The sequence below is a fragment of the Protopterus annectens genome, chromosome 11.part0, assembly GCF_019279795.1.
Source record: "Protopterus annectens isolate FY-2018-M chromosome 11.part0, PAN1.0, whole genome shotgun sequence".
NCBI lineage: Eukaryota > Metazoa > Chordata > Ceratodontiformes > Protopteridae > Protopterus > Protopterus annectens.
This window is the reverse complement of record NC_056745.1, coordinates 983081555-983106349: the sequence shown is the minus strand read 5'-3', so window position 1 is coordinate 983106349 and position 24795 is coordinate 983081555. Positions and strand designations below refer to the sequence as shown.

At 38.6% G+C, this 24795-nt stretch overlaps 1 protein-coding gene across 2 annotated transcripts in view; it reads right to left on the bottom strand.

Moving 5' to 3' along the window:
* Nucleotides 1-24795, bottom strand: part of PCLO (piccolo presynaptic cytomatrix protein) — a 2606742-nt gene that overhangs the window by 1771426 nt on the left and 810521 nt on the right. For both annotated transcript variants that reach the window (XM_044088356.1, XM_044088355.1), the window contains exon 4: nucleotides 204-5313. In XM_044088356.1, coding sequence (XP_043944291.1) covers nucleotides 204-5313 — 5110 coding nt within the window. The remainder of the gene's footprint in view (nucleotides 1-203; nucleotides 5314-24795) is intronic.

Here is a 24795-nt window from a genome sequence, read left to right as displayed (position 1 = left end):
AAAAGATGCGGAGCAAACAAGCTAAAACATGCAGTACATGCAAGCACCTGTTAGGAAACAAAAATAGAAAAAAAAATCATAATGCCACTGCCCCAAAGCCAAAAGAAAGTTTAAAAAATGAACACATAAATGCTCATAAATAAATTAACATGATATGAATGGTGGCATTTCATAATAGCTATTGGTTGCTGGGACATACTGACCTGCAGTTACCTTGCCAGATGTAAGATCTACTGCTGCTTCTGGCAGTCCCAAAGAATAATCCAGTGCATTCTTGGTTTTGTAAAGATGCAGTCCAGCATCTGCCAGATTTGTATCAGACATAGAAGACTTCATATGCCCTAGTCCTCTGTAACCATACGAACCTGATCGGCCGTACTGATAATGGTCATCTCTGTAACCAAAGCGGTCCTCTGGGAGAGATGTTGCAGGCTGTAATGTTGTACAACTTGTTCCAAAAGGGAGTTTATACACTACATCGCAACACACTGCTTTCCTCCCAGCAGTTAGGTCAACAGGTTTTTCCTCATCTTCTAAAACAGTTGTAAGAACTCCTAATGAATCGTCTAGTTTAGTCACTGCTCTGTGAACCTTTGTAGTACTTAAGTCTACAGCTCCATTCTGAAGTGTTCCAGAGGAGCTGGAAAGAGCATTCCATCCATCAGTGACATAAACAGGGGCACAGGTGACAGGCATTGTGCTACTTATAGTTGATAATGCATGCATAGCTGTGTCAAATGACAAATTTATAGGGATTTCTTCTCGGATTTCTTTATCTGCAAAACTTTCTCCTGCACTATATGTTGAGTGGGTTTTCAAATCAGCATACTTTGATGCTGTTAGCTGCAGTGGTTCTGACATTGCGTGTCCAAGGTCAACTGTTGTTGTTGTAACTGTACTATATGTTAGAGTAGTTGAACAGGTTACTAGGGTCACAGTTTGTGCAACCACTGGTAAGGAAGTTAAAGGTAGTGCTCCAGTGCTAAGATTCACAATGGTTTGAGGTACAGCAGTTATCTGCCGTCCATTACTCTCACTTGTTACTGTTTGTCGTTTTGCTTCAACAAGAGATGCAGACAAATCAATACCTCGATCTGTCAGATCCTCATCAAACTTTGACAATGTGCGGAGATCTATCACATCAACAGGATAATGCCTTTTCCCTTCTTCTTGAGGTTTATATTCTGTGGCTGGATGTTCTGAAGTTATGCTTAATCCAGAACTGGCTAGCTCTCTGTTTTGCAAACAATCATGAACTGATACAGTAGTTCTTGCTACCTCTGTTGGTATAACCTGAGTTGCATAAGCAGGTGTTGATGGAAGTGCAGATTCATATGCATATGGAACTGATGAAGTATGTGTGCCTGTAACAAATCTGTCATAATCAATTACATCTACATGCTGAAGAGTATCGTCAGGCTGCACAAAATCCGTTGTGGGGGGAAACCTCTGAGATATATACTGCTTTGAGTCTGATATGAAAGTCTGACTAAATGATGTCTGACTAGTAATACCATCAGTTGGAGTTCCTGGTTCAGATGGTAATGTGATTACAACATATGTTTCCTGACAAGGTCTAGACAATCTTGGTGATGATTTATTGGAATGTGGAGAAGTTGGGGAGGTTGGAGAAATCAGACTACATTCTGCTGAAATCAGATTTAAAGTCATGGCAGAAGTTGATATATGAGGTTTTGAATGTGACTCTGTGGGTTTATGAGCAGAAACAGGAAGATGGCTTGGTTTTGGAGCAACTGGAGGTTTAACGGGATCCCCTGGTCTGTGGCTAAACATTAGTCCTGCCGGAATAGAAGCTGGCTTTGGAGGAATTGGTGGAGGTGTTACACTGGAAACTTTACTGGCAGAGGTTACTGGTGTCCTCACAGGTGGAGTGATGTCCATGACAGCACCTGCAGCCACTGTTGATGTGGTTGTGGAGGCACTGACAGGAAGCTTCTTCCTGGGATAGATTACAGGTTTTGGCAAGACTGGAGGTGGTAACGGTGGAGGAGGAGGTGGGGGAGGAGGAAGAGGAGGTTGGGAAGAAACAGGCTGGATCTGTGAATCTTTATACTCTGAAGAAGAACTTCTAAAAAACGAGAACACTTTCGATGTAATTGAGGGTGGAGATGTTGGCTTAGTGGCAGCACAAGTAATAACTGCTGACTCTGTTGTAAATACTGTGGAGAATATCACTGGTTGCGTGGCAGATGAAGGAGGTATTTCTGGAATTTTATGTGCTGCATACTCCTCAGTGACAGAAATGTTGCTTCGACCTGATACAGATGTCTCTAGAACTGTATGTAGTTCTGCATAGTCAGATGTAGAAAATGATCTAGAGTCAATGCATTCAGATTTGCTTATTGAATCTTGTGCCACAGTCATGTCACTTTCTTTGGTGGCATCTACATCTTGGGGTAAAGAGATAATAACATGAGACATGCTTAATGTTGTTGGAGTATAAAGATCAGATGCATCAACTGCAGTGACTATATCAAAAGCAACAGCACTTTCTGATACAATTGGTATGGATTTCTCTGTTACTGTAACCACAAATGGCACAAATGGGGTGGTAGATTCAGATTCTTTACTCTTAGACTGGGCAATATCTTCCTGATTTGCATGTTTTAACATGTTTAATGATGCAGCCTTAGCTGAAGTGTCTTCTGCCATGGTATCTGATGTTAAATCCACCACAGTACCTAATGATGAGTCCTTATCTGGAATATTACGTTCAGTTGTAGATATTTCAGAAGTTATAGGTTTAATTGACTGTGTACCATCTATCATAATGAATTCTTCAGATTCTGATGAAGGTGAAATATCGGGCTCTGATGTTTCTACCGATTCCCTGGCATATTCACTTATGTATTCATCTTCAACATCTTCAGTTGTAAAATGCTGTGTCACTTTCACATCGGGTATAGAAAGGGTTGTATTGGTAGCAGGGCCTCCCAGTGACATTGTAATGGAATCTTTGCAAATTACATCTGTTAAGGAGAAGGGAGTTTCTGATTTACTGTCATCTAAACAAACTGCATCTGTAGATGGCACAACTGAATGGGATTCTAACCCTAAGGTAGGTTGGGTGGGACTGGTTCCAGGAGTGAGCGCTGTCTGTTGCCTCTTCATCAGCTCTTCATATGCAGCATCTGCATCTAGCAACTGCTTTTCTTCTTTAATAGTAGATATGGTATCATCCACTGTTATTACAGCATGACGTTCTTGTACAACATATTGATAAGATTCATTTTCTTGTGTGTAAAGTGTTAAATCAGAAGGCTGTGTGTGATAAAAAGGTAAATGTTCACCTTTCCGTGAAATGTCATCAAATAATTGTTTTGAGCATGAATATGTTTGTTTTAGGTCTTGAAATAACTCAGAATGCATTTCCTGTTCTGTTTCAAGAAATGTGCTTTCCAATGTCCCATTGTATGTATCTTCTACTAATGATTCATAAATATAATCTTCTATTAGCATGCCTCCATACAATGGTTCTTTTTCAAATACATCATCCGTGTCTTTCTGACCTTGATGCTGCTTTGCTTTAGCTATCATTTCTTCATACACCTCTTCTGCACTTTTTAATGGCTTCTGGTCATCTATAACATCATCAATGAAGATGCTGAAAGGCTTTTCATCTGTTGGAGAGTATAGAGAGACAGATGTAGGCAGTTTGTAAACCTTCCGCACTTCTTTAATTTTGTCAGGGCTAATTTCGAATCCTTCTGGTTCAGATTCAATACTTGGTGAATACTCAGAGCAAGATGATCTGTGTAATTCTTCCATTTCTGCAGCCTGACGTAATTCTTCTGTTGGTGATGCATCTTCAATAGGTGAAAGATTACTTGGGGGAGTCTTGGGACGTTCCCTTCTTCGCTGAGCCCTCAGTTCATCTTTATCTTTTTTAGATTTTTTACTAGAACTTTTCCGTTGTTGCTGATCTAGTTCACGTAGTTTTTCTTGCTCTCTAAGAAGTTCTTCCTCCTCACGAAGCTCCTCTTCTTCTGAAGAGTCTTCAATAGTAGGTAGAACTGGACCATGTGCTCTGTGCCTTGCCTTTCTCTGTTTGCTTTCATCTGATGCTTTTTTGTGACTAGGACTACTATCACTGTCTTCATCGAGTGATGATACTGATGTAGGTGATGTACCAGGAGTAAAACTGGATGCATGGAGACTAGATGACCCTTCACCTCTTGATCTATCTTCTGGAGAATCAGTAAGACTCTCCATCTCTAACTCTGGTTCCTCATCAAAATATAATGTAGTTAGTTTCTTCTCTGGTTCCTCAGTATATGTATTTTCAACAGTGCTATTTAGCTCTATTGTCTTGAAACGTCTAAGTCCTCCTCCACTAGTGACAGACAGCTCTTCATTATCTTGACTTTTGGTCTCCCGGTATTTGGGGTCAGGGCTTTCATCAAATGTTTCTTCATCCTCGTCATGCCATGAGTGCCTTCTGCCTTGGTCATCATCATAACATGGAATATTTTTCCTAGTAAACCGCCTGTATTTTACTCCTGAACCCTTTCCTTTCACTTTACCATCATCTGTCTTTGATCTCTCCCTTCCACTTATCTCCTTTATCTGATTTCTGATATAGTCTTCTTCCTCAGATCCTGAAGCATCTTCATCTGCACTCATTTCAATGATCTGTTTTCGAATGAAATCTTCATCATCACCAGAACCCTGACTGTCTTCTCTTTTAGAGTCATCGCTGCTTGATGATCCCACACTAGCCTTCCTCCTCCTCTGAGGAAATGGTGAGTGCTCACTTTCACTGCTATCATCTACTGAATCATGCCTTTGTCTTTCTGATAAGTCCTCAGAAGAATCAATGCTTCCTCTGTGACTTTTCCTATGAGTTGTGATTTCTAGGCCTTCATCTTCAAGTGCATCTTCATCTTCTTCCTGAATATCTTCAAGTTCTTCATCAGAGCTACAGGATTCTGGAGTTATGGGCAGCGTCCTTGGCCTGTGGTGGTCCTTCATTTGTTCTCCATATGCATTGTAAATATCTTTACTCTTCCCTGATGTTTCACTAGCTATATTATTTGCTTGGGCCTCCAATATTGAAAGGACAGTGCTTTCTAACTTGGCTAGATCAGATGGACTAGTAGGACTACTTTCCTGATAAACTGAATCAGTTTTTGAAGGCTCTTTAAGCAAGTCCTTCTCATCAGTTGGAATGAAACTTGGAATCTCTCCCAGTGAACCTGATATTCCATCAGAAGAATAGCCTGTGTCACTTAATCCTTGTGGGCTTTTCTGTTGCTGGGCACTTGACGCATCAGATTTGTCATCTTCTTTTTCCTGTTTATAAAAAAAAAAAAGCAGTTGGACGGTAAGTCCCTTTGTGTAATTCTCATATTGAATACCAACATTTATTAATAACATAATTACTTGCCATCTCTTGAAAACAGGCCATACATACTTGAGTTCTGTTGAGCTGAAAAGAATCTGCACTAGCACTTACCTAAAAAAAATTCTTACCAAACACACATTTTCCATGTTGTACCCACTTTTTTCTTTTTTTAACAAATAACAAAATGATAACTAAGGCCTGGATATATGATATGGTTATTGCAATTTTTTTTTAATTATGGTGATGCCTTATAGAAAATGAAACAAGTACAGTACTACATGCATACATAAAAATTAATATTTTAAATATCAAATTAATGTGGCAGGCTGTCTTATCAAAAAGAGAAAGCATGTTGAAATCCGCATGGTACAAAAGTCTGTGCAGACATGCACATGTGAGAATATGTGAGAATAAGCTATATCTAATAGCATTTTGATGATCTAAATATTTTCTTTAAACATTTTATCTATTTTTTCAGAACAGCTCATTATCTGTAATGCTATCAAATGAAAGCAAGTACTAAAAGGCATGCAAACGAGACTTCTGAAGGCAAATCATATTAATCATTATTTATTCAATGTTTCCAAGGAAAGTGAGTTGCAAAGTAGTTAAACAAGAACAACAGCATGCAAATGCAAATGTTTTGTTAATCTTTTTGAATTTCCTCTCTCACTCACACCAAAGAACAGATCTTTCATCATGTGCGCACTGTTTAAGTCATTTGATAATGACACGCAGACAGTGGAGGGGGAAAAAATGGCAAAACCTTGTTCATGGAGAGCATTTTGTGATTTTAGAGTTCAGTGATTATATTTTAAACTGCTTGACCTAAACTTATTTTATGTTGAGCATACCCTACCCGAATTTCCCACTGCACGATATGTAATGAAATCAGTGCAAAATGTACAAGCTTCTGTCTCCACTCCCCACCGGGGACACCTGTCAACAACCCTGTAGTGACTGACAATCTATTATTAATCTGGTCATGTCTACCAGAGACAGGCAAAGTGGTATAAAGACTTTGCACTTCTATTTCTAGAAAAGATAGCAAGCCTCTTGCTACTTGGTTGGTATTCCTCCTTCAGACCAGCCCTACAACACAGATTCTTAGTTGCACCTAAATCATTGATGTCAGACATATACATTCTGCCTCTTTTCTAATATTACATACTAAATTTTCCTATAGAGGACTGGCACGTGCACTGGTGAAAACAATGTGGCAAAAAGCAAAAGCTGTAATGCAGACCTGCAGGCATGCCATAATGACAATCTGTTTAATGTTACAATTATGTAAAACACACAAAAAAATGGCAATTTATATAGAAAACCCCACAAATAATGGCTAGTGACAGATCCTCAACATAATTATTCTGACTCTGGGACTGCATAAATTTTGGTTTAAAAGTAGCTTGCAAAGATAAACCCATTCAGCCGTGTTAGTGTACCTTTACAGGGCCTGAACAAGTACCACACTATAGCAACTTTCTTGCCAGCATTTTGTACATATCCATTCAAAAACTTGTCTCCTACTTGACCTTGTAGAAAAATCAGAGCTCAGACTATTTCATTATGATGCCTGCATGGAGCCTTCTGTAGCAAACTGAAATGTACAGTTGTGTAGACTGTGGTATCACCCTTGTGTATATCCCATATTCAGTGATGCATTGTAAAAGTACCAGACCAGAAACAGACTTGCTCTTGCTCATGCTGATCTCCTACCAAATCTGTTTAATGGTGCACAAATACTAATAAACCTATAATCCAATCTTCTCTTGAAACTGCTTATAATAAAACTGTCAGGCTGCTTATAATAAAACTGTCAGGTTTGCTTCACGCCTTCCACCTAAATCTCATCATTGTCTTGCTCTCAAAACTGTCAAGTGGTTAGAATTCCTCACCAAGTACTACTTTCCCAACTCACTATCATCCACTCTGTATTGCACAACCCCCTCTCGTGCCCCAGCATCTCATTGTTAGGCTCTGTCTATTCACCACCAAAACCTGTAGGAGCTCTGATCAATTTTACCTTTGTATCTACAAGCCCAAAAGATCTTCAGGCCAAAAACTTTATAGTTACCTACCTGCCCTTTCTTGGAAAAAGATCCCCCTGTCCGTTGGCTCTTTGTCCCAAATTATTTTTGGCTTTGCCCTTTATTTTAAAGTAACAAAGTTGAAAGATATACAGGATGAAGTAATTGAATCTTATGCATGTGTCATACTACCATAAATGTCATTACCAATTAGCAATATTGCTCTGCGAAGTCTACCTATTCATTAAGACTTTGTGGGAGAGATTGTACACATTTCTTGGAGAAGCAATCCTTCATTACTTCTCCCAAGTTCTGGGGGGACTGCTAATGCGCTGTGGAAGAGCACACTTAAGATGTTCCCACAGTGCACGAAGAGGCTGATGGGAATTGAAAGCATTCTAGAAAGGATACTGCTAGGTCACTGAAGTTTGCCAGGCACTCTTCATACAACAAGTCCTTCACAGGAAGAACAAGGAAGCAGAACATAACTGGCCAAGGAATGCTTCAGTGCAACTGAATTGCACTGAACAGCATGGCATCAGACTAGTGGAAGATCATACCAAATTCTTAAGCTTGAGGAATACAAAATACAAACAATCAAAGTTTTCTGTAGTCTACATCTGACCTTTGTTTTCCTTGCTACTATAAATCCCCAATGACCATCAAGCCTCCCTACAACCGGCCAGACTGGCCATTTATTTTTTTTTTTTTTGCTTTTTTCCCCCTGAGAGGAAATAGACATACAGCCTACTCATTCAACCTGTGAACAAATGGCAGACATCCTTCTTCTACAGGGAATGTGATGTTGCTTTTAAACACTAGCTGTTCTCAATGAACATATTCAGCAGCACAGTTTGGATTCACCATGCCTTTGTGGGGGTATGTCATCTAGTATAACCCCATACAAAGGCCATGCCTTCCTTGAAGCAAACACTCCCTTGTGATATTGGACATGCCCTCAGAGATGTGCATCATCCCCCACCTCTGACAGAGGTGAGTAAGCAAAGCCTCATTACTCCTCTTTCCTTCCTTTTATCAGATCCTCCGACACTTAAGCCTCAAGTAATTTTGGTCATAATCTATGTTTTATATCTCTATGCATTGAACTAAGCTTTGTCCAAAATGACAGTTAAGCAGAAGCTTATCTTACAGCATTGGATAACTCAAACCTTGCACTGTTTTCGTTCATGAAAATAATTTCTCCACATCTTTATTGCTGAACAGGCCTACATTTAAGAACGCACTGTAGTTTCCTGTACTGCTTCTAAATCTCGAGTAAAATAGTTTTACATAAAAAGGAAGAAGAAAATCATAAATAAGAGCACTGTGAATGATCAACTTTGATGCATTTTGTAGGTGATGCAATCCTCTTTTCAGCACTCTGTGACAATTATATTCACATTAAAACTGCATTACCTCAAAATTAACTCTGAGAGAAAAATTCTGGGAGCAGAAAAAGAAAACCTTTTTATATATCACTAATCAAGTTAAATGGCAATAAACTGATTTTTAATTTCAGACCAGCTATGTAGAGGTGTCCTGATTTATATAAAAAATAAATATGTCAAGGCTGGTCAAACAGAGCAATGCACTTGAGTTTCTCCACATTCAAATCCCCATAGGAAAAATCACATTCCACTCCTTGAGAGTTATAGGTCCCCTTCTATGGCCAAGAAACCCATAACAAGTATTTAAGCTTATTGGAAGTGCTCACCAGCCAACTCAATACCATATCCATGGTCAGTTTTAATTACCCCACTATTAACTCAGAATCATATATGACACCAGACATGCAGACACAGAGATTCCTGGATTTTGTTAGCACAAACTCCCTGGACCAGATTGTAAATACTCTGATCCGGGGCGCAAACATATTGGATCTGGTCCTCACTAATATGAGAGAGTGTTGCACACACCCTAGTGTAATGTTTTCACTGGTAAAACCAGACCACAAAATGGTGTCCTTTAAAGCAAAAATAAAACACAAAACCCCAGCTAACCCTGGAATGTTCAGGAAGTACTCTAAGGCTAACTTCCTACTATTAAGTGATAACCTGCAAAAATTTCCAGCCCCCATAAATGCTACGAACTTTGCTGCCTTTGCAAAATTGTTCATAGAAAACCTATACAAACATGTTTATAGCTCCACAGAGGCAGCTATACCTACGAGGAGGAAGTTCAGAACTAACTAAATAAACAACACCCTGGTGGAATCACAACATCAATAGACTGTATAACAGTACAAAGACAATCATGGCAAGCATTAGGAAGTGTAGCATCCAGCAGGACAAAAGCACTTTCGTCAAACTAAACAAACAACTCAGAGAACAAATAAAATCCACCCTTGTCAAATTTGGGGTAAATGTGGCCTCCCAGTCCAAAGGCATTCACAAGGTACTCTAGCTATGTCAACATCCTCAAAGGCAATACAAAATTGTGTGCAGAGCTCATTGTTAATGGAGCCATCTTTACTGTGCAAGAAGATTTATTTAATTTATTTATTTATCTTTGTTGACTAGCAAAGTTAGACTGCGATAGATACCCTTTTTTAGCAATGGCATGGGGATAAAAGCTCCGATATTAGCATACTTAGGCAATATACAGTATATTTTCATTTTCTACATTGTATATAATATTTTCATCTTGGTTACAGATATAGTTTTGTATACATAATTAGTTGTAACAGATGATTAATGCTAACCTTGTATCATATAAGTTGTGACTATTGGAACAGGAGAAAAAAAAGAGATTACCTGTGCATTTGTATAAGGCTGTATCAGACAGAAATACAAAGAAAAAAACAAGGGGAGACACATATTTAACATTTGGGTTGAAATTAGTAAGCATTTGCACTATGAGGAAGAAAAAGGATTAAATAGAAGTAAGTTGTTGTGTCTTTTGGCTTTTCCCAGTTAGGGGTCGCCACAGCGGAACTCCGGTCTGCTAATGATTGGCAGTAGATTTTTACATGCCGATTTGCCGGCCCTGATGCACAACCTTCAATGAAGGTATGCCCATTCACGCATGTCTCTACACAGAAGATGGTCTAGCTGAGAATCAAACAGGACAACATCTTACTGTGAGGCGACAACGCTACCGCAGCACCACCACCGCAGTTATTAAATAGAAGTAAGTAGTTAAGAAAAATAATCACTTAAATGTTCACAGTATAGCTAGAAGGGAAAGTGTAATAATTACCATGTGGGAATTTAGTACAGAGCAGCTATCATTTTGTCAGAGGTATTGCAGCTTGTATTTTCTTCAGGATTGGAAATTATGCAGAAGTAGAGCAAGAGCAGAGCCAAGTACCTTTCAGATTATGTTTTATCAGACATTTAAAGCATTTGTTGTTTTCTGTAAGCTTTAAATCTAATGGGATGGAGCTCCACAGGTTTGAGACACAGTAAGAACAGAAGTTGTTTCCTGCAGAGTTTTTAATAATTTACAGCTAGGAGTGATTTGTTATTGAAGCATAGTGTTCTGTTGTTGCTGCCTGCTAATAAGATGCTTTTTAGAGAGGGGCAACTATCTAGCTTGTAGATAAGTTTGTGGGCAGTGGTGATTTAAGAGTAGGTGAGCTGATCTGGGAGTTCTAGCCAATTTAGCTCCTTTAGGGATATGCAGTGGTGGGTTTTATGAGATGAATATGTGGCAAATGCTGCTATTTCATTATAGCATGCATCAGCTTTGGACTTGAGGGTGTTGTTGACGCTAGTGAAGGGAGGTGATGCATACAACAGAAATGGGAATAGGTAGGCTGTTGCTATGGATTTCCTTGTGGAAACTGTAAGATATTGATTTGCTCTATATAGGGAGCCTATTTTTTATGTGTATTTTTCATAGTTTGGAGAATATGTTGGTCATATTTGAGTTTACCATCTAGGAGTAATACAAGTTAATTTGGCTTCTGTCACAGTTTCAGGTTTTGTATTGCTAGATGGAGACAATGTGTGCTTTGAGTATTAAACTGTTCTGGTAAAAAGAACAATAGTTTAGTCTTTCTTGCATTTATGACAAGGTCTGCAGTGCCTAGCCAGGATTTGAAAGATGAGAAAGACTCTTGTGTGAGTTCCTGGAGGATTTATAGTATTGGGGTAGAGCAGATCAGGATTGCAATATCTGCATACTGAACTATATTTGCTTTTTTGTGGCAGTATGGACTTTGTTTACATATATATTAAACATAAGTGGGCCCAGTATTGATCCTTGTGGACTCCAACTGTGACTGGAAGGAAAGATAAAAACTCCTGTTTCCATTTTACTGATTGTTGTCTATTTGCGAAACATCTATGAAACCAGATGAGATATGATTTAGTTAGACCTGGGAAGAAGAGCTCACTGAGAAGTTTTTGATGGGAAATTGCATCAAAGGCCTTTGACAGATCCAAGAATAGTGCTGATAGTAGGTTGCCATTATTTTTATTGTTGCTGATAGCATTAGTAAAGCTAATAAGATCAGTAATTGTGCTATGACTGGGGCGTAGGCCACATTGGGCTGCTATATATATATATATATATATATATATATATATATATATATATATATATATATATAGCAAACCTACTGGCAGGCAAATTCAGCTCTAACATTACGGAACAGGTCCTCAATGTTCTCTCTAAGGCTAGGAATACTGCCTCAATGGGCCCAGTTAATATCCCAGGAGGCCTTCTAAATAGCATGAAACATGACCTGCCAGGCTGTCTGGAATTGCTATTGAACTGTAGCCTCCAAACAGGCTTTGTGCCTCATGAATGGAGAACAACTGCAGTCATCCCTTTACAAAAAGGTAGGTCATATACAGACCCTGGAAACTACAGACCTACAAGTCTCACTGGTCTCATATGCAAAGCTATGGAAAGTATTATCATTGAAATAATCAATAATGACATTGGAAACCTCCAAACACTGGACCCAACTGAATTTGGTTTTGTCAAGGGCAGATCATGCCTACTCAACCTGGTGAACTTTTTTTTGAAAAGGTCACAAAAGCAATGGAGGAGGATAAAATGGTTTCTGCCTACCTTGACCTAGCCAAGGAATTTGACACCATACCCCACTCGAGCATTGTTGACAAACTCAAGAAGTTAGGTAGAAATCCTTATGTCATCTATTGGATAACCATCTAGCTCACAGACAGGAATCAGGAAGTTAGAACTGGAGAATCCACCTTTACAGAGAGGCCAGTCACAAGAGGATTCCCTCAGGGGTCAATGCTGGGAATGCTCCTTTTTGGTATTTACTACCCAAAACTCAGAGATAGCAAACACTGAGATAATGATTCCCTGTTTATGGTCCACTGCCAAATGCATGCTACTCCTTTGAGCAGTCCCTTGCTTGTTTAGATACCACATAATGGTCAGTTTTATGACCAGATAAGGCATGACCTAAGAGGTAGTAGTTTCTTTAAGGTGCTCAAAGCCAGCAGGACTGCTCTGAGCTCCAGCTAGTTGATGTAGTATCCCTCTACAGGGTGTCACAGTTTCTGCACAGTGTGAGAGCTTAGGAAGACTCCCCAGTACAAAAGAAAAAAAAAAACTCACATGAAAATCTGTGATGGATTTGGTTGCAGAAAAGGACGATAAATCATAAGAGCAGTAGAGAACAGACACAATTCTAGGGCCTGGTGACAATGGCCAAGCATCTTCAAAAAGTTTGTATATGCGCAACGCCTCTAAAGCCACTGACCTGTCATAGTCAACTGTAGCATCTAAACCCTTAGACATGTGAAAGGCAACAGGAAGACTGTGGTAGCCATGAAGATTTTATGTTTAGTTTTTTCTTGCATGTATTTAGTAATGTGTTATCAGTAATTCTCATATCTTTTGAGTGGAAATATGTGAAAAGAATAAGACTAATTAGCTAACTAACTAAAACATTATTTCACTGATTAATTAAGGATACTTAAGGACAATGGAAACAAAAGTTAACCCAGATATTGGTAGTTAAAGAAAAATAATAAAAAAATCTTAAAAAGTGCATGAGAAAAAGGTAGTAACACTACTCGTGGAATTAAAGGTGATACATCAGGCAAAACATTGAATGGCATAAATGACATTTTTATGTCAATGCATCGGGGTGGAGGACTCGTTCATTAGAACATATTTAAGGGTTTCAGAACTAACACTGGCAAGTGGTGCAGTTGGTTAAGGCAGTTAGTTGTAGTTAGTGTGGTACAGGGTTTGATTCTCTTAGTCCTCATTTGCCAGAGTGTTCTTGGTATATTAGTCCTCATTTGCCTAATGTGTGAACCTGAGCAACTCAGTTAACCAGACATGGCTCCTAGATTGCCCCAGAAAAGGGATCATTTGTTACAGTAGGCCTAGCTGGTTAAAAAGTTGGTATTATAAAGCAAAACAAGATTTCATTAAAATATTATCAATTGGAAATGCACTTATTTTAATGCTCAGTATGGAATGTTTGTATTTACCAGATAGTTTTCACAGTATGCGCAGTATGTGTCTATGATTTTCGCAATATGCACAGTAGATGTATATGATTTTCACAACATGTAAAGCATGTATATGTTCAGAGATTCCTAAGAAAGTACTAGGCTCCTGCCTTGTGGGACATTTTAAGCCTAGTCAGGTCCCATTTTTGTAATTGAAATAACCTACCCCATCTGGTTACATATTGGTCTTACACTTCCCTTGGCTGATAATTATAAATTACCCCTAATGAAAACATCTGGGATCATGCCATAGATAATTTAAGGGGACCCATGCATAGGATAAAGCATGTAGTAGTTAACTCTGCCCATTTGTAGTACAAGGGCCAGTCCTGGAATAAGTTTTCTGATTCCCATCCACAGATCTAAGTTGCACTAGAAAATGGACAGTGATGAACTTTGCTTAATGTGTATGGGGAGTTTATTCCACAGCAGCAGTATCCTCTGCAAAATATACCTGTCTCTCCAGACTGTACTGTTGATGTTGCAGAATAGGTTTAGATCCCTAGACTGAGTATTCTTGATGCCATTTGACTTGCACAGTAATGGGTCTGAGAATACCTTGTACGTATGCCAGGCACAGGTCACCTCTTAGCAGTCTGTAGGATACAGAGTATAATGAAAGGGCTTTGAGTCGGTCCATATAGGGCATGTTATTTAGGCCTTGTATCCTTTTAGTAAGATCTCTGGGGGGTGTTGTATGCATCTGGACATACACATGCTAAAAGGAGGCATTACATTCAATGATTGGCCTAATGAGGGTTGAAGTAAAGGGGACTATGACTTCACTAGATCTAGATACAATCCATTTGTTTATAAGCTATTCAATATGGAAGGACTTTCTTACAACAAGAGATGCATGCTGGTCAAATGTTAGGTCACTGTCCACAGAGGTTCCCAAACCCTGACCAACTGGGTCAGCTCTTAGGGGCATATTGTCAGTGTGGTAGTTCCCTGGGGTAGATGGCTTTGCAAAGGATGCAATAATGCTTTTATTGGCATTTAGTTTCAGAAAATGATTTTGACATTAGTTATTTATTGAGACAAACTTTCCTGCAGGGTGGCTAAATCATACAGGAATTCAATGAATGCTCCTAGCTTGCAAACTTAGTCAGCCAGAGCCCTTTGATATTGGCTTTTACTTCAGAAAATTAGATGCCAAACAGGAGAAGTCCCAGCTTAGAAATTTGGGGGACTCTAATGGTGACTGGTTCCTCTGTTTTGATTATCTGTGTCCAATTTGTGAGCCAATTGGCTATCCAGCAGGTGACGCAGGAGTCACAGATATAAGTGATTAAACAGATTTTGCAAATAGCATCACAGCTAACACTATTCAGGCAACAGCTTAAAAACTAGAGTGACACATTGATTGTGACATGTTCGTTAAAACAAGTCATATTACTCTCTGAGGAAAGTAGTAGTGCAGGCTGCTTAATAAGATCCAGTCTACAAATATCATACATTAAGTATGAGAGTTATTTAATGATCAATGATCATGGAACATGAGAAATACAAGGGTAGTAACAGGATATTTTATTTAGGAAAATAGCGGTCACAAAAGATATGATTATAATGCATATTTCGACAAATAGAGGAAAAATGTAAGTTGTAGAGGAATTTAAGTGCAATGAAAGTAACAAAAAAAGTAGAGCTAAATATAGGGAGAATGCAAGATGGCTGTTATAAGCAGCAGGAATTCATTAAGGTTAAATCCTGACTTTTTTGACATTAAGATAGACAGTTATTTCAAAAGTTAGCACAGGTAAATGACAAAAAAGTATTTACTTATTCCATGTACTGAAATGACATTAACATTTTTTGAAGATATTTCAAAAGGTTGCAGATTTTTCAAATGTCAAAGAAGCTTCTAGCGCACTATGGGCATGGATAACCAATCTGTTTCCATGTCGGAAGAGAGAATTTTTAAAATGCTCCTGGCTATAGCATTTATAATTCTGATTTTGCTATGCTTCATGTATAGGCCCTGATTAATACAAATAGTAAAAAAAAAAAAAAAAAAGGGTACTAATAAATTACTAATAATTAGGGTTGCCAGCTTTTAATTTAAAACATTTATTTCATATTTTATACACACACACACACACACACACACACACACACACACACACACACTACATATATTTATCGCACATTGAATGTACCCATTTGCTCTGTGTCTTTTAAAAGGTAAATTTTTTTTTGCTGCTCTAGCAGCAAATACTTCATCTGTATTATTATATATAAGTATACATAAGTGTAGCAGGACACAGGAAGACATGAATCAGAACAGTCTTCCAGAAAAACTTTTTAAGCATAATCACCAAAAAATCATCACAAAAAAAAAAAACATTTTCTAAGTCTCTAAGTTCCAACAAACAGTACAGATTTAACTCATAATCATATGCACACATGCCACACTACACATGCCATTTCAGGTCAATTTTGTTTAGCAGGGCTGAATAAACAAGACCATTAGCTACAGTCCCCACCCCAAAAAGAAATGTTCTTAATACAGAACAGTACACAGTAGTGCATCACAGCACTTCACGACATGCACTGCATCACACATTCATTACTTTTACTTATTTCTACTAGTTTCAGTATCAGCAGTAGTAGCAAGCAAGTAAAAGAGTAAATAGTTAAATAGTACCACTAATGAATTATACCAATGATACAATAATAATAAATACAATAATAATACAATATTCTGAAAATGCTGAAAAAGTTAAAATTAAAGGTAAACGAAGAAAGATAGCAGAAGAAAGTGTGCCATTCACTGGTGTGCCATGTTGTGTTATTTTAGTGACAATGTTATTTTAGTGACAAAACAAACACATCTTCTGCTCTTGTCCTCACAACAACACAACAAGACACAACAACAAGAAACACACACACATTCAAATTCAAGTCACATTCACTGGCACCTGATAGGTTTCAGAAGATGTAATAATCATAAACTATATATACTTACATAAATACACAGAGTGAATGGTGCACTCAAGGAAGTAAGTACATTTCTAACTTAGTGCTCATTTTTCCCTGAATCTAGTATCTGTCCTGAATAATTTCTCAGAGCCGATCTGAAGATGAAAATAATGAGATCATGAAAATAATGAGACAGGTATCAGATACAGCTCTGGGGCAGATCTCATGTAACCTCTTTTCTAAGGAGATACATGCTTAATTCATAAAGGAATTAAAGAGGGAAGTGTTAAGATATAGACTGCTAAAGTATGACTGCAACAATGGATAGCTTTGCTTTAGACATTGCTTCTAAGTAAGATGTCAGGCGAAAACATATTTTATCTTCGGTGGGAAATGTTTCAGACATCATGTTATAACTGCATATTGCAAATCTGCATAAGAAAGCACAGCTCTGCTTTGTATGTTAATAAACAAAAATACTTCACTAGTTCATTGGTAAGTACTCAGCTATCCGCCCAAGGGCCTAAGTAAGCCTAGCCAACAAGGTTCCCTGGCTTATGCCACCAAAGAAAGTTCATTTCCTGTGCCCCTGTCGAGCAGATCCACAGAAGTGATCCCGGGGTGTATTTCTATTTCCCATCCACTCATCAAGATTTTTCTTGAAGAGTGGTAATTAGGTACTTTGCTAGACATAGATGGGTAGCTTGTTCCAGAGTATAGGAAGTCTCTGGGACAGGAATCTATCCCTCTAGAATGTCCTGTTTATTGTGGTGACAAGGTTTAGGTCCCTAGAGTGTGTAGCTTGGAGGGATTGAGATTTCTTTAGGTGTAGCATGTCCAATAGCTCTGGGTTTAACATAGCTTTATATGTTAGGCAGAGATCTCCTTGGAGTAGGCGATATGCTACAGAGTAAAGCTGGAGCTTTTTGAGACAGTCAGTGTAGGGCATCTGTTTGAGGCCAGTAATCCTCTTTGTGAGGTATTTCTGTGGCCTTTCCAGCTGCTGCAGATGTCTTGTGAGGTACATTCCAAAAGGAGCGTTGTACTTTATAATGGGTCTAATGAGTGCTGAGTAGAGGGGAACAATGACCTCTTTTTTTCTGGATGAGAACCCTTTAGTGATGAGATATGCCTCATAGAAAGATTTCCTGACTACTGTGGCAATGTGATCAAAGGAGAGACTACTGTCCACCTGGGTCCCAAGGTCTCATCACATATATGGCATTAAGTAGACTGCCGTTTATGTGGTAGTTCATGTGTACAGAGTTTTTACCAAAGGGGATGACAATGCACTTTTTGGCATTGAACTTGAGGCCATGTCTCTGACACCAGGCATCTGTATCAGTAAGGCCCTTCTATAGGATGTCCACATAATTTGGGGACTCAACTATGGCTCCTAGTTCGCAGTCATCTATCAACTTCATTAGCCAGAGGCCTTCTGTGTTAGCCTGTACTTCAGAGAAGTAGATAAAAAACAGGAGAGGTCCAGGACTGAACCCTGTGGTACTCCACTTGTCATTGGTTTGAAAGCAGATTTGGAGTCTGCAACTTTTACAGTGTGGGTTCTGTCAGTGAGCGACTTGGCAACCCATCTTGTGACGTAGGGATTTATACCTAGTTTAGTGAGTTTACCTATAATTTCAGAATGGGGGATGGTATCAAAAGCCTTGGCGAGGTCAAGATAGGCTGTGTGAACCACCTTACCTTCTTCTATGGCTTTGGTGACTGCCTCAAAGAAATCGATCAGGTTCAGAAGGCATGATCTGCCTTTCACAAACCCAAACAGGGTGGGGTCCAGAGTTTGGAGGTTACCAATGTCTTTGTGTATGAGTTCCATGATGATACATTCCATGGCCTTGCAGACCAGGCTCATCAGGCTAATAAGGCAATAGTTCCCAAGATCTCTGTGGTGGCTCCCCCTTTGTGGAGTGGGATAACTGTTGCTGTGCACCATTCAGTGGGTACAAAGCCTGATGTGAGATTATGATTGAACAACGTGCTTAGGTGGGGAGCCAGTTCGTTCTGAAGTTCATGTAAAATGCAGTCTGGGATGTTGTCCGGTCCCATGGATGCTGTGTTTTTGGTTTTAGAGAGTGCAGCTTTTACCTGCATAGATGTGATTACAGGGACTCTGCATTCTTCATATAGATTTGTATGGTCACATTTGTATAGATATGGGCCATTTAGGGGTGAGAGAGGGGAAAAGTTAGCACTGAACCTATCTGCAAGGATGTTGGCAATATCAGTTGGTTCTGTAATTTTCATGCCATTGTGCAGTAACTCAGAGCAGATCTGGGTGTTGCCATTGAGATTCTTGACATAGCTATACAATGCTTTGTGGTTGCCCATAGAATCACTGGCGATTTTGTTTTCGCAGCTAGCTTTGGAGGATCTTATAGGGGATCTCAGATTCTTACTGAGGCTGACCAGGGAGCTCCTCTACTCCTGGGATTTTACTCTCTTTTGCAACAGTTTCTTTCTTCTGTTGTAGAGTTTGTTTATGGCAGGGGACCACCAGATTGGCTTCCTTTTGTTTGGAGGATAGCGTCTTGGTTCTGTTTGGGATAGCATGATCCATACACTCATGTAAGTGCTTATAGACTGCATTTGTGTAGGATTCAGCAGTCGTAACTGTATTGTCCATCTGCATGGGTGTCATGAAGTTTGCCACTTCTGTGTTAAGAAGCATGAAGTTGGCTTTGGATAAAATTTTTACTGTGGTTTCCTTAATGGTGGGTGGGGGTGGGATGCAGATAGCTAGGGTGATTAGCTTATGGTCAGATCTGACCAATGAGGAGTTGACTTCAGGTGTCGAACACCGGTCACTCATGTTGGCAGTGACTAGGTCTAGGATATTGTTGCCCCTGGTGGGGGTGTGGATAAGTTGATCCAGGGCATTGGAATTTATGAATTCCAGAAAGCGTTAAGCGAAGGAGTTGGTACATGAGTAGTTTTCCCAGTTAATGGTGGGGGAAATTGAAATCGCCCATTATTAGGATGTTTGGTTGAACCCTAATATTTTCCAGTATATCAAGAAAAGAGGAGTGGGAATCCTGGGGCATGGTGGGCTATCTGTAGCAAGCTACAGTTTGGATTGCAGTTTTGCCCAGAGTTAGTTGCACTTGGATAACCTTGGATGCATTATGCTGCGCAACTAGCCTGGAGGTGTGGATATCCTTAATGAGTATGGACACACCTCCATCTTTGGTGTTCTGGTCCAGGTTAGATGGCCGGAGAGCTCTTCCATGTCTCTTTTCAGGTAGTCCAGGGAGGTATGTCTCAGGTCATTCACACTAACATGGACAATGATAGAGTCACATTTGTACTTGTTGTGGAGTGAACTGAGTGCGTGGGTTATGTGCTGGATCCTGGCACCCGACAGGCAGCTGACAGTAAACCTCTCCTTGTTTAGCCTGGTGAGTGGGACATCAGTGTGCCTGACTATAGAGTCACCTATGACTAGTGTGTTGGGTACATTGTTTAGCCTTATGGGCTATGGTTTATTGGCACACTGGGTCTGTGAGCTATGTGTCATTTGGGTTGTGTTGGGGGGTGGAGGTTGCTTGCGTTTCTGCTTTGGAGATCTCTGTTGCTTGAGCAGATTATTATTGAGACCCTCTGTGAATGTTTTTGTGTTTCTATGTGTGGATTTTGGTGGTGTAGGTTTAGTGGGACTATGTGACGAGTGTGGTGTGGTGCAAGTGTTTACCTTCTCCTCTTGACTGCCAAGTTCAGTCTTGGTTGGAGAGAGCTTTACCTCCAGTTTGGCTAGATAATTGCATCTCACAGGTTGTGGTGTTGGGTGGTAGGAGGAGAGGGTTGTTTGTGTATATGAGGCAATTGCTACATTGCCCTAAGATGCCCAGATTCATCAGATAGACAGGAGAGAACACTGGGAGCTGACCTTTGGACATGCCTGAATAAAAACTACTTTCCTTTAGGAACATTGCTTGACTAGCAGAAGAGTTAGAAACATTAGATTCTGACCTTGCTTTAATTACAGATTCTGTAATGAATGCAGCACTGTTATGGTAAGAGAAATATTGAATGTTACAGCACGAGATCATGGGAATACATGCTTAGAAGTAAACCATACATTCTAGGGGCATAACCACCAGAGTTGTTATTCACATGACAAAAGATTAGATTACCGCCAGAGTTGTTATTCAAGTGACAAAAGATTAGATTATGGCATTATTTTTCTGTCAGTTCAGAGTGCATGAATTATGATTAGACAATATTCCAAAATGTTAACACCTAAAGTGAAAAAGTACCGTTTTCTTTGTATTTAAGTTAGTCTTCATAGACAGCCATTTTAGATTTGCTAAGCTGCTATTTCTATTCTGAACATTAAATGTATTGCCATAACATGATTTTATGTCTCAGAAAATTTACTCTGAGACAGAGATTTGAATAGTTACAACATATTTTGCATGAACCCACTAATTCAAAACCCAAAATAAACTATGGTTATACTCCTTAAGTGATGCATTGTTTTTCCAAGCCCTTCTCCAAATGTGCATAACAAAAAAATACCAGCACAGCTTGACATTTTCAGACTTTTCATTCTGCTGCAGAACCCTTCACTGCTGACATCTTTACAGCATTGCAGCTTCCCGTAATGTCTCACTGCTGAAACCACCATGTATAGTATAAATTCTGTTGTAAAATCTTGTCAAAATAAGGTTTCTATATTCTCTTTTGCATACACTTTTCTGATCAGGTTGGCATTAATAGAGCATGTGTACTACAAGTATACCACACTGGCAATATGACATACAAAACAGTGAAAAAAAGTTTGTTTACATGCACACTGAGGCAATTCATTGTATATGCCATAGTAAAATGTTCATTTCAAACAGACCATGCATATAATTTCAGTTTTTTGTGTTATCGGGAAGACATCCAAAGAGGTGCATTGTATAGTCTTTACTGCACAATGAAAATAAACTTCAAGATCAATGATTAACTTAAGCTTCTGGGCATGGTGTAAAATCAGAATGAAGAATACTTCTAAATGTCTTACTGCAAATATAAAATTAAGTATTACCAGTCTTTCAATACCCTGTTGTTTATCTACTTTTAGGGGTAATATGCATGTTTTTAAAGTATTTATAATATAAATAACATTTCCACTGAAAGTATAAAATACTTGTGACTAAATGAAGAATCAGAACTGTAGGCATGAAAGATAATCTCAAGTATCTTATAAATCATTCTTGTGAACTATGTTTGTAAGGCTGTTTGAAAACCAGTTCTAGACAACTGCAGCAAAACTGAATAACTTAAATTGCATAACTGTGACCCACCAATGGTCTGCTGAATAAAACTGTGTGCACACCTCTAAGGGAACATAATACATGAAGATGCTTGATCAAAATGGAGCTGCAGATGCCACTGAATGGTGGCATTTGAAAAGTGCAGGAAACCACAGGAAAAAAGGATTTACAATATAAATGTGTATGAATGTTTTTTTTTTTTAGTTTTGCTTGGTACGAATATGCTAATATTTAGTATATTTTAGCCTAAATACTATGATAATATTATCAGACACTTCAAAGTCTAGAATTTTTTTCATGAATAACTTTCCAAAGCTAATGCAAACTTACGATACTTTACATTCTGGACATTAGTGGTGCACATACAAATATTATTTCATTTTTTCAGAATACATATTAATTATCCTGATTATATTTTAATTGCTAACTGAGCTACTATTGTACTTTTCAAACTGCTTGAAAATGTCTTGCATGCCACCAGCCTCCATATCATACTGGCTTTCAGGGCTTCCTCCAAAAACTCATAACTAGGTCTTTTCTGGCAGGTTGTGACTCTTTTCAGTATATTATGGCATAGACAAACTTGATATTCTACAGCACAGTGAAGAAGGTGGTGATTACAATGTTCTGATGTTAGCAAGCTGCAGAATTATTGCATCTTCTGCTGACAAAGGACAGCAATATCACTTTTACTTGAGAAGAAGCATTTTTGCTGTGTTGTACTGCAAATATGAGGGATAAAAGTATCTGCTTACATAGGATGACATATCAGAAATGCTGCTAGCTGCCATTAGAGGTTGTATTAAGAATAATGAATGCTTACAGTGACAGCCATCAATCTGACAACAAGCAATTTGATGACAGGGAAATAAGCATTCTTGTGTTTTCTAAGCTGCTCTAAAGTCTTTAGAGATCTGGCAATTTACATAATCAAGTGAACATATGCAAGTAATGTAGTTTTGCAGCTTTATCTGGAAAAGGGCTCATCTATTTTGCAGTGGAGAAGCTCCTGCATACCACTGGTTTGCATAGTCATACCAAGGAAAAGAGATAAGTCTTCATTGACTAGCAGTCTACTCTGCAGGTGAAAATGTGTATAACACAGAAATAGATTTTTTGTCATCATGAATGCAGTAATGTAGATGAAATGTCACATTATCTATAAATAAACTTTGAAAATATGTCAAAATCTCAGAGAATTTATGAAGTAAAATATATGACAATGCTTAATTTTGACTCATAATTAAAAGGAATACATATTTGTCAGAACTTTTCCAGTTTACACAACATTATTTCTAAGTTATGTCTATAGTGTGTAAAAATTTCTCGTGTCTTGGATTACACCTTGGTTGCCAGCATCTGTCAGGCTATGAAAACTGTGGTACTTAATTATACTTCCAAAATCAGTGCTGGCTACATTATGATTTACAAATAATGCTAATCAGTTTGTGTTATAGGAAGCAAAACACTGTAGACACTTGTCCCTATCAATACAGCCCCCCTCATGTACCATGCTTACAGTAGCTCCATCCATGGTTAAATTAAAATATAAACTAATGACCTTCTCTTTTAAAGTGTTCCCCCCACCACACACACACACACACACACACACACACACACACACACACACACACACACACACACACACAGTGGACAAACACAATTATAAGGACTTCTGAAGAACAAACCACCTTCAAAGTCTGTAATGAGCTCTCAAAATGTACTTGTAATATCACCAACCCCTTGGAGCTTCACCTGCTACTCATCTGAGAGATCTACTCTATCCTGGATATGCACTTAGACCTGTCAATCACTACTACAACCAAATATATTGGGAAATTCAAAAACAAGCATCTCTGGTAATTTACAAATATAAATAACCTCTATAACAAACATAAAAAAAAAATCTATAATAAATCTAAATCTGTGTGCATTAAAAACTCTACCAAAAGGATCAGCAGAACACTAAACTCTACCATAAGCATCAACTAAGCTAAAATGAACTGTAACAAGCATCTAAAGTTAAGGACAACTGTAAATCTTTTTATAATTATGGCAAAAAAGGAGAAGAAGAAGAAAGAACACCTACCAGTGTTCTGAACTAATTTCAAATAGCATCATGTGCTCAGACCCAAAGCACAAAGCAAAAGTCAATTTAGATAATATAGCGCAGACAGTCATCAGAATTGCACAAACCCCTCAATCCTGCAACCATCTAAGATCTTAAAGGAGCATGTCATTACTGTGCTCTTAAAAAAAAAAAAAAAAAACTACTACTTTAATGGGACCAGACAACCCATCCATATTCCTAAAAAAATACTGTAAAATATGCCTTTGTGGAATCCTTTCAAAATAATTTAATTTAAGAATAAGCACAGGGTATATGTCTATAAAGTATGGGAACTATTGCTGTGATGCCAGTTCTTAAAATAATTTCTAACACAGACCCTGGAAGCTACAGACCTAGCAGTCTAACTAGTCTAATCTGCAAGGCCATGGAGTACATGATGTCTGACTTTATAACCTGTGATATTAAATATATTATACACCTTGACCCATGGCAGACTGGTTTTGTCAAAGAAAGATACTCAACTTAGTAAATTTCTTCAAGAAGGTCAGTGGCTATATCAAGTAGTCATTCTGTCCACACAGCCTATCTGGATTGGCAAAGGCATTTGACACCACCTTACATTCTTGTATTACAAAATAAACGAAGACACACAAACATAGACCTATATGTGGCAAGTTGG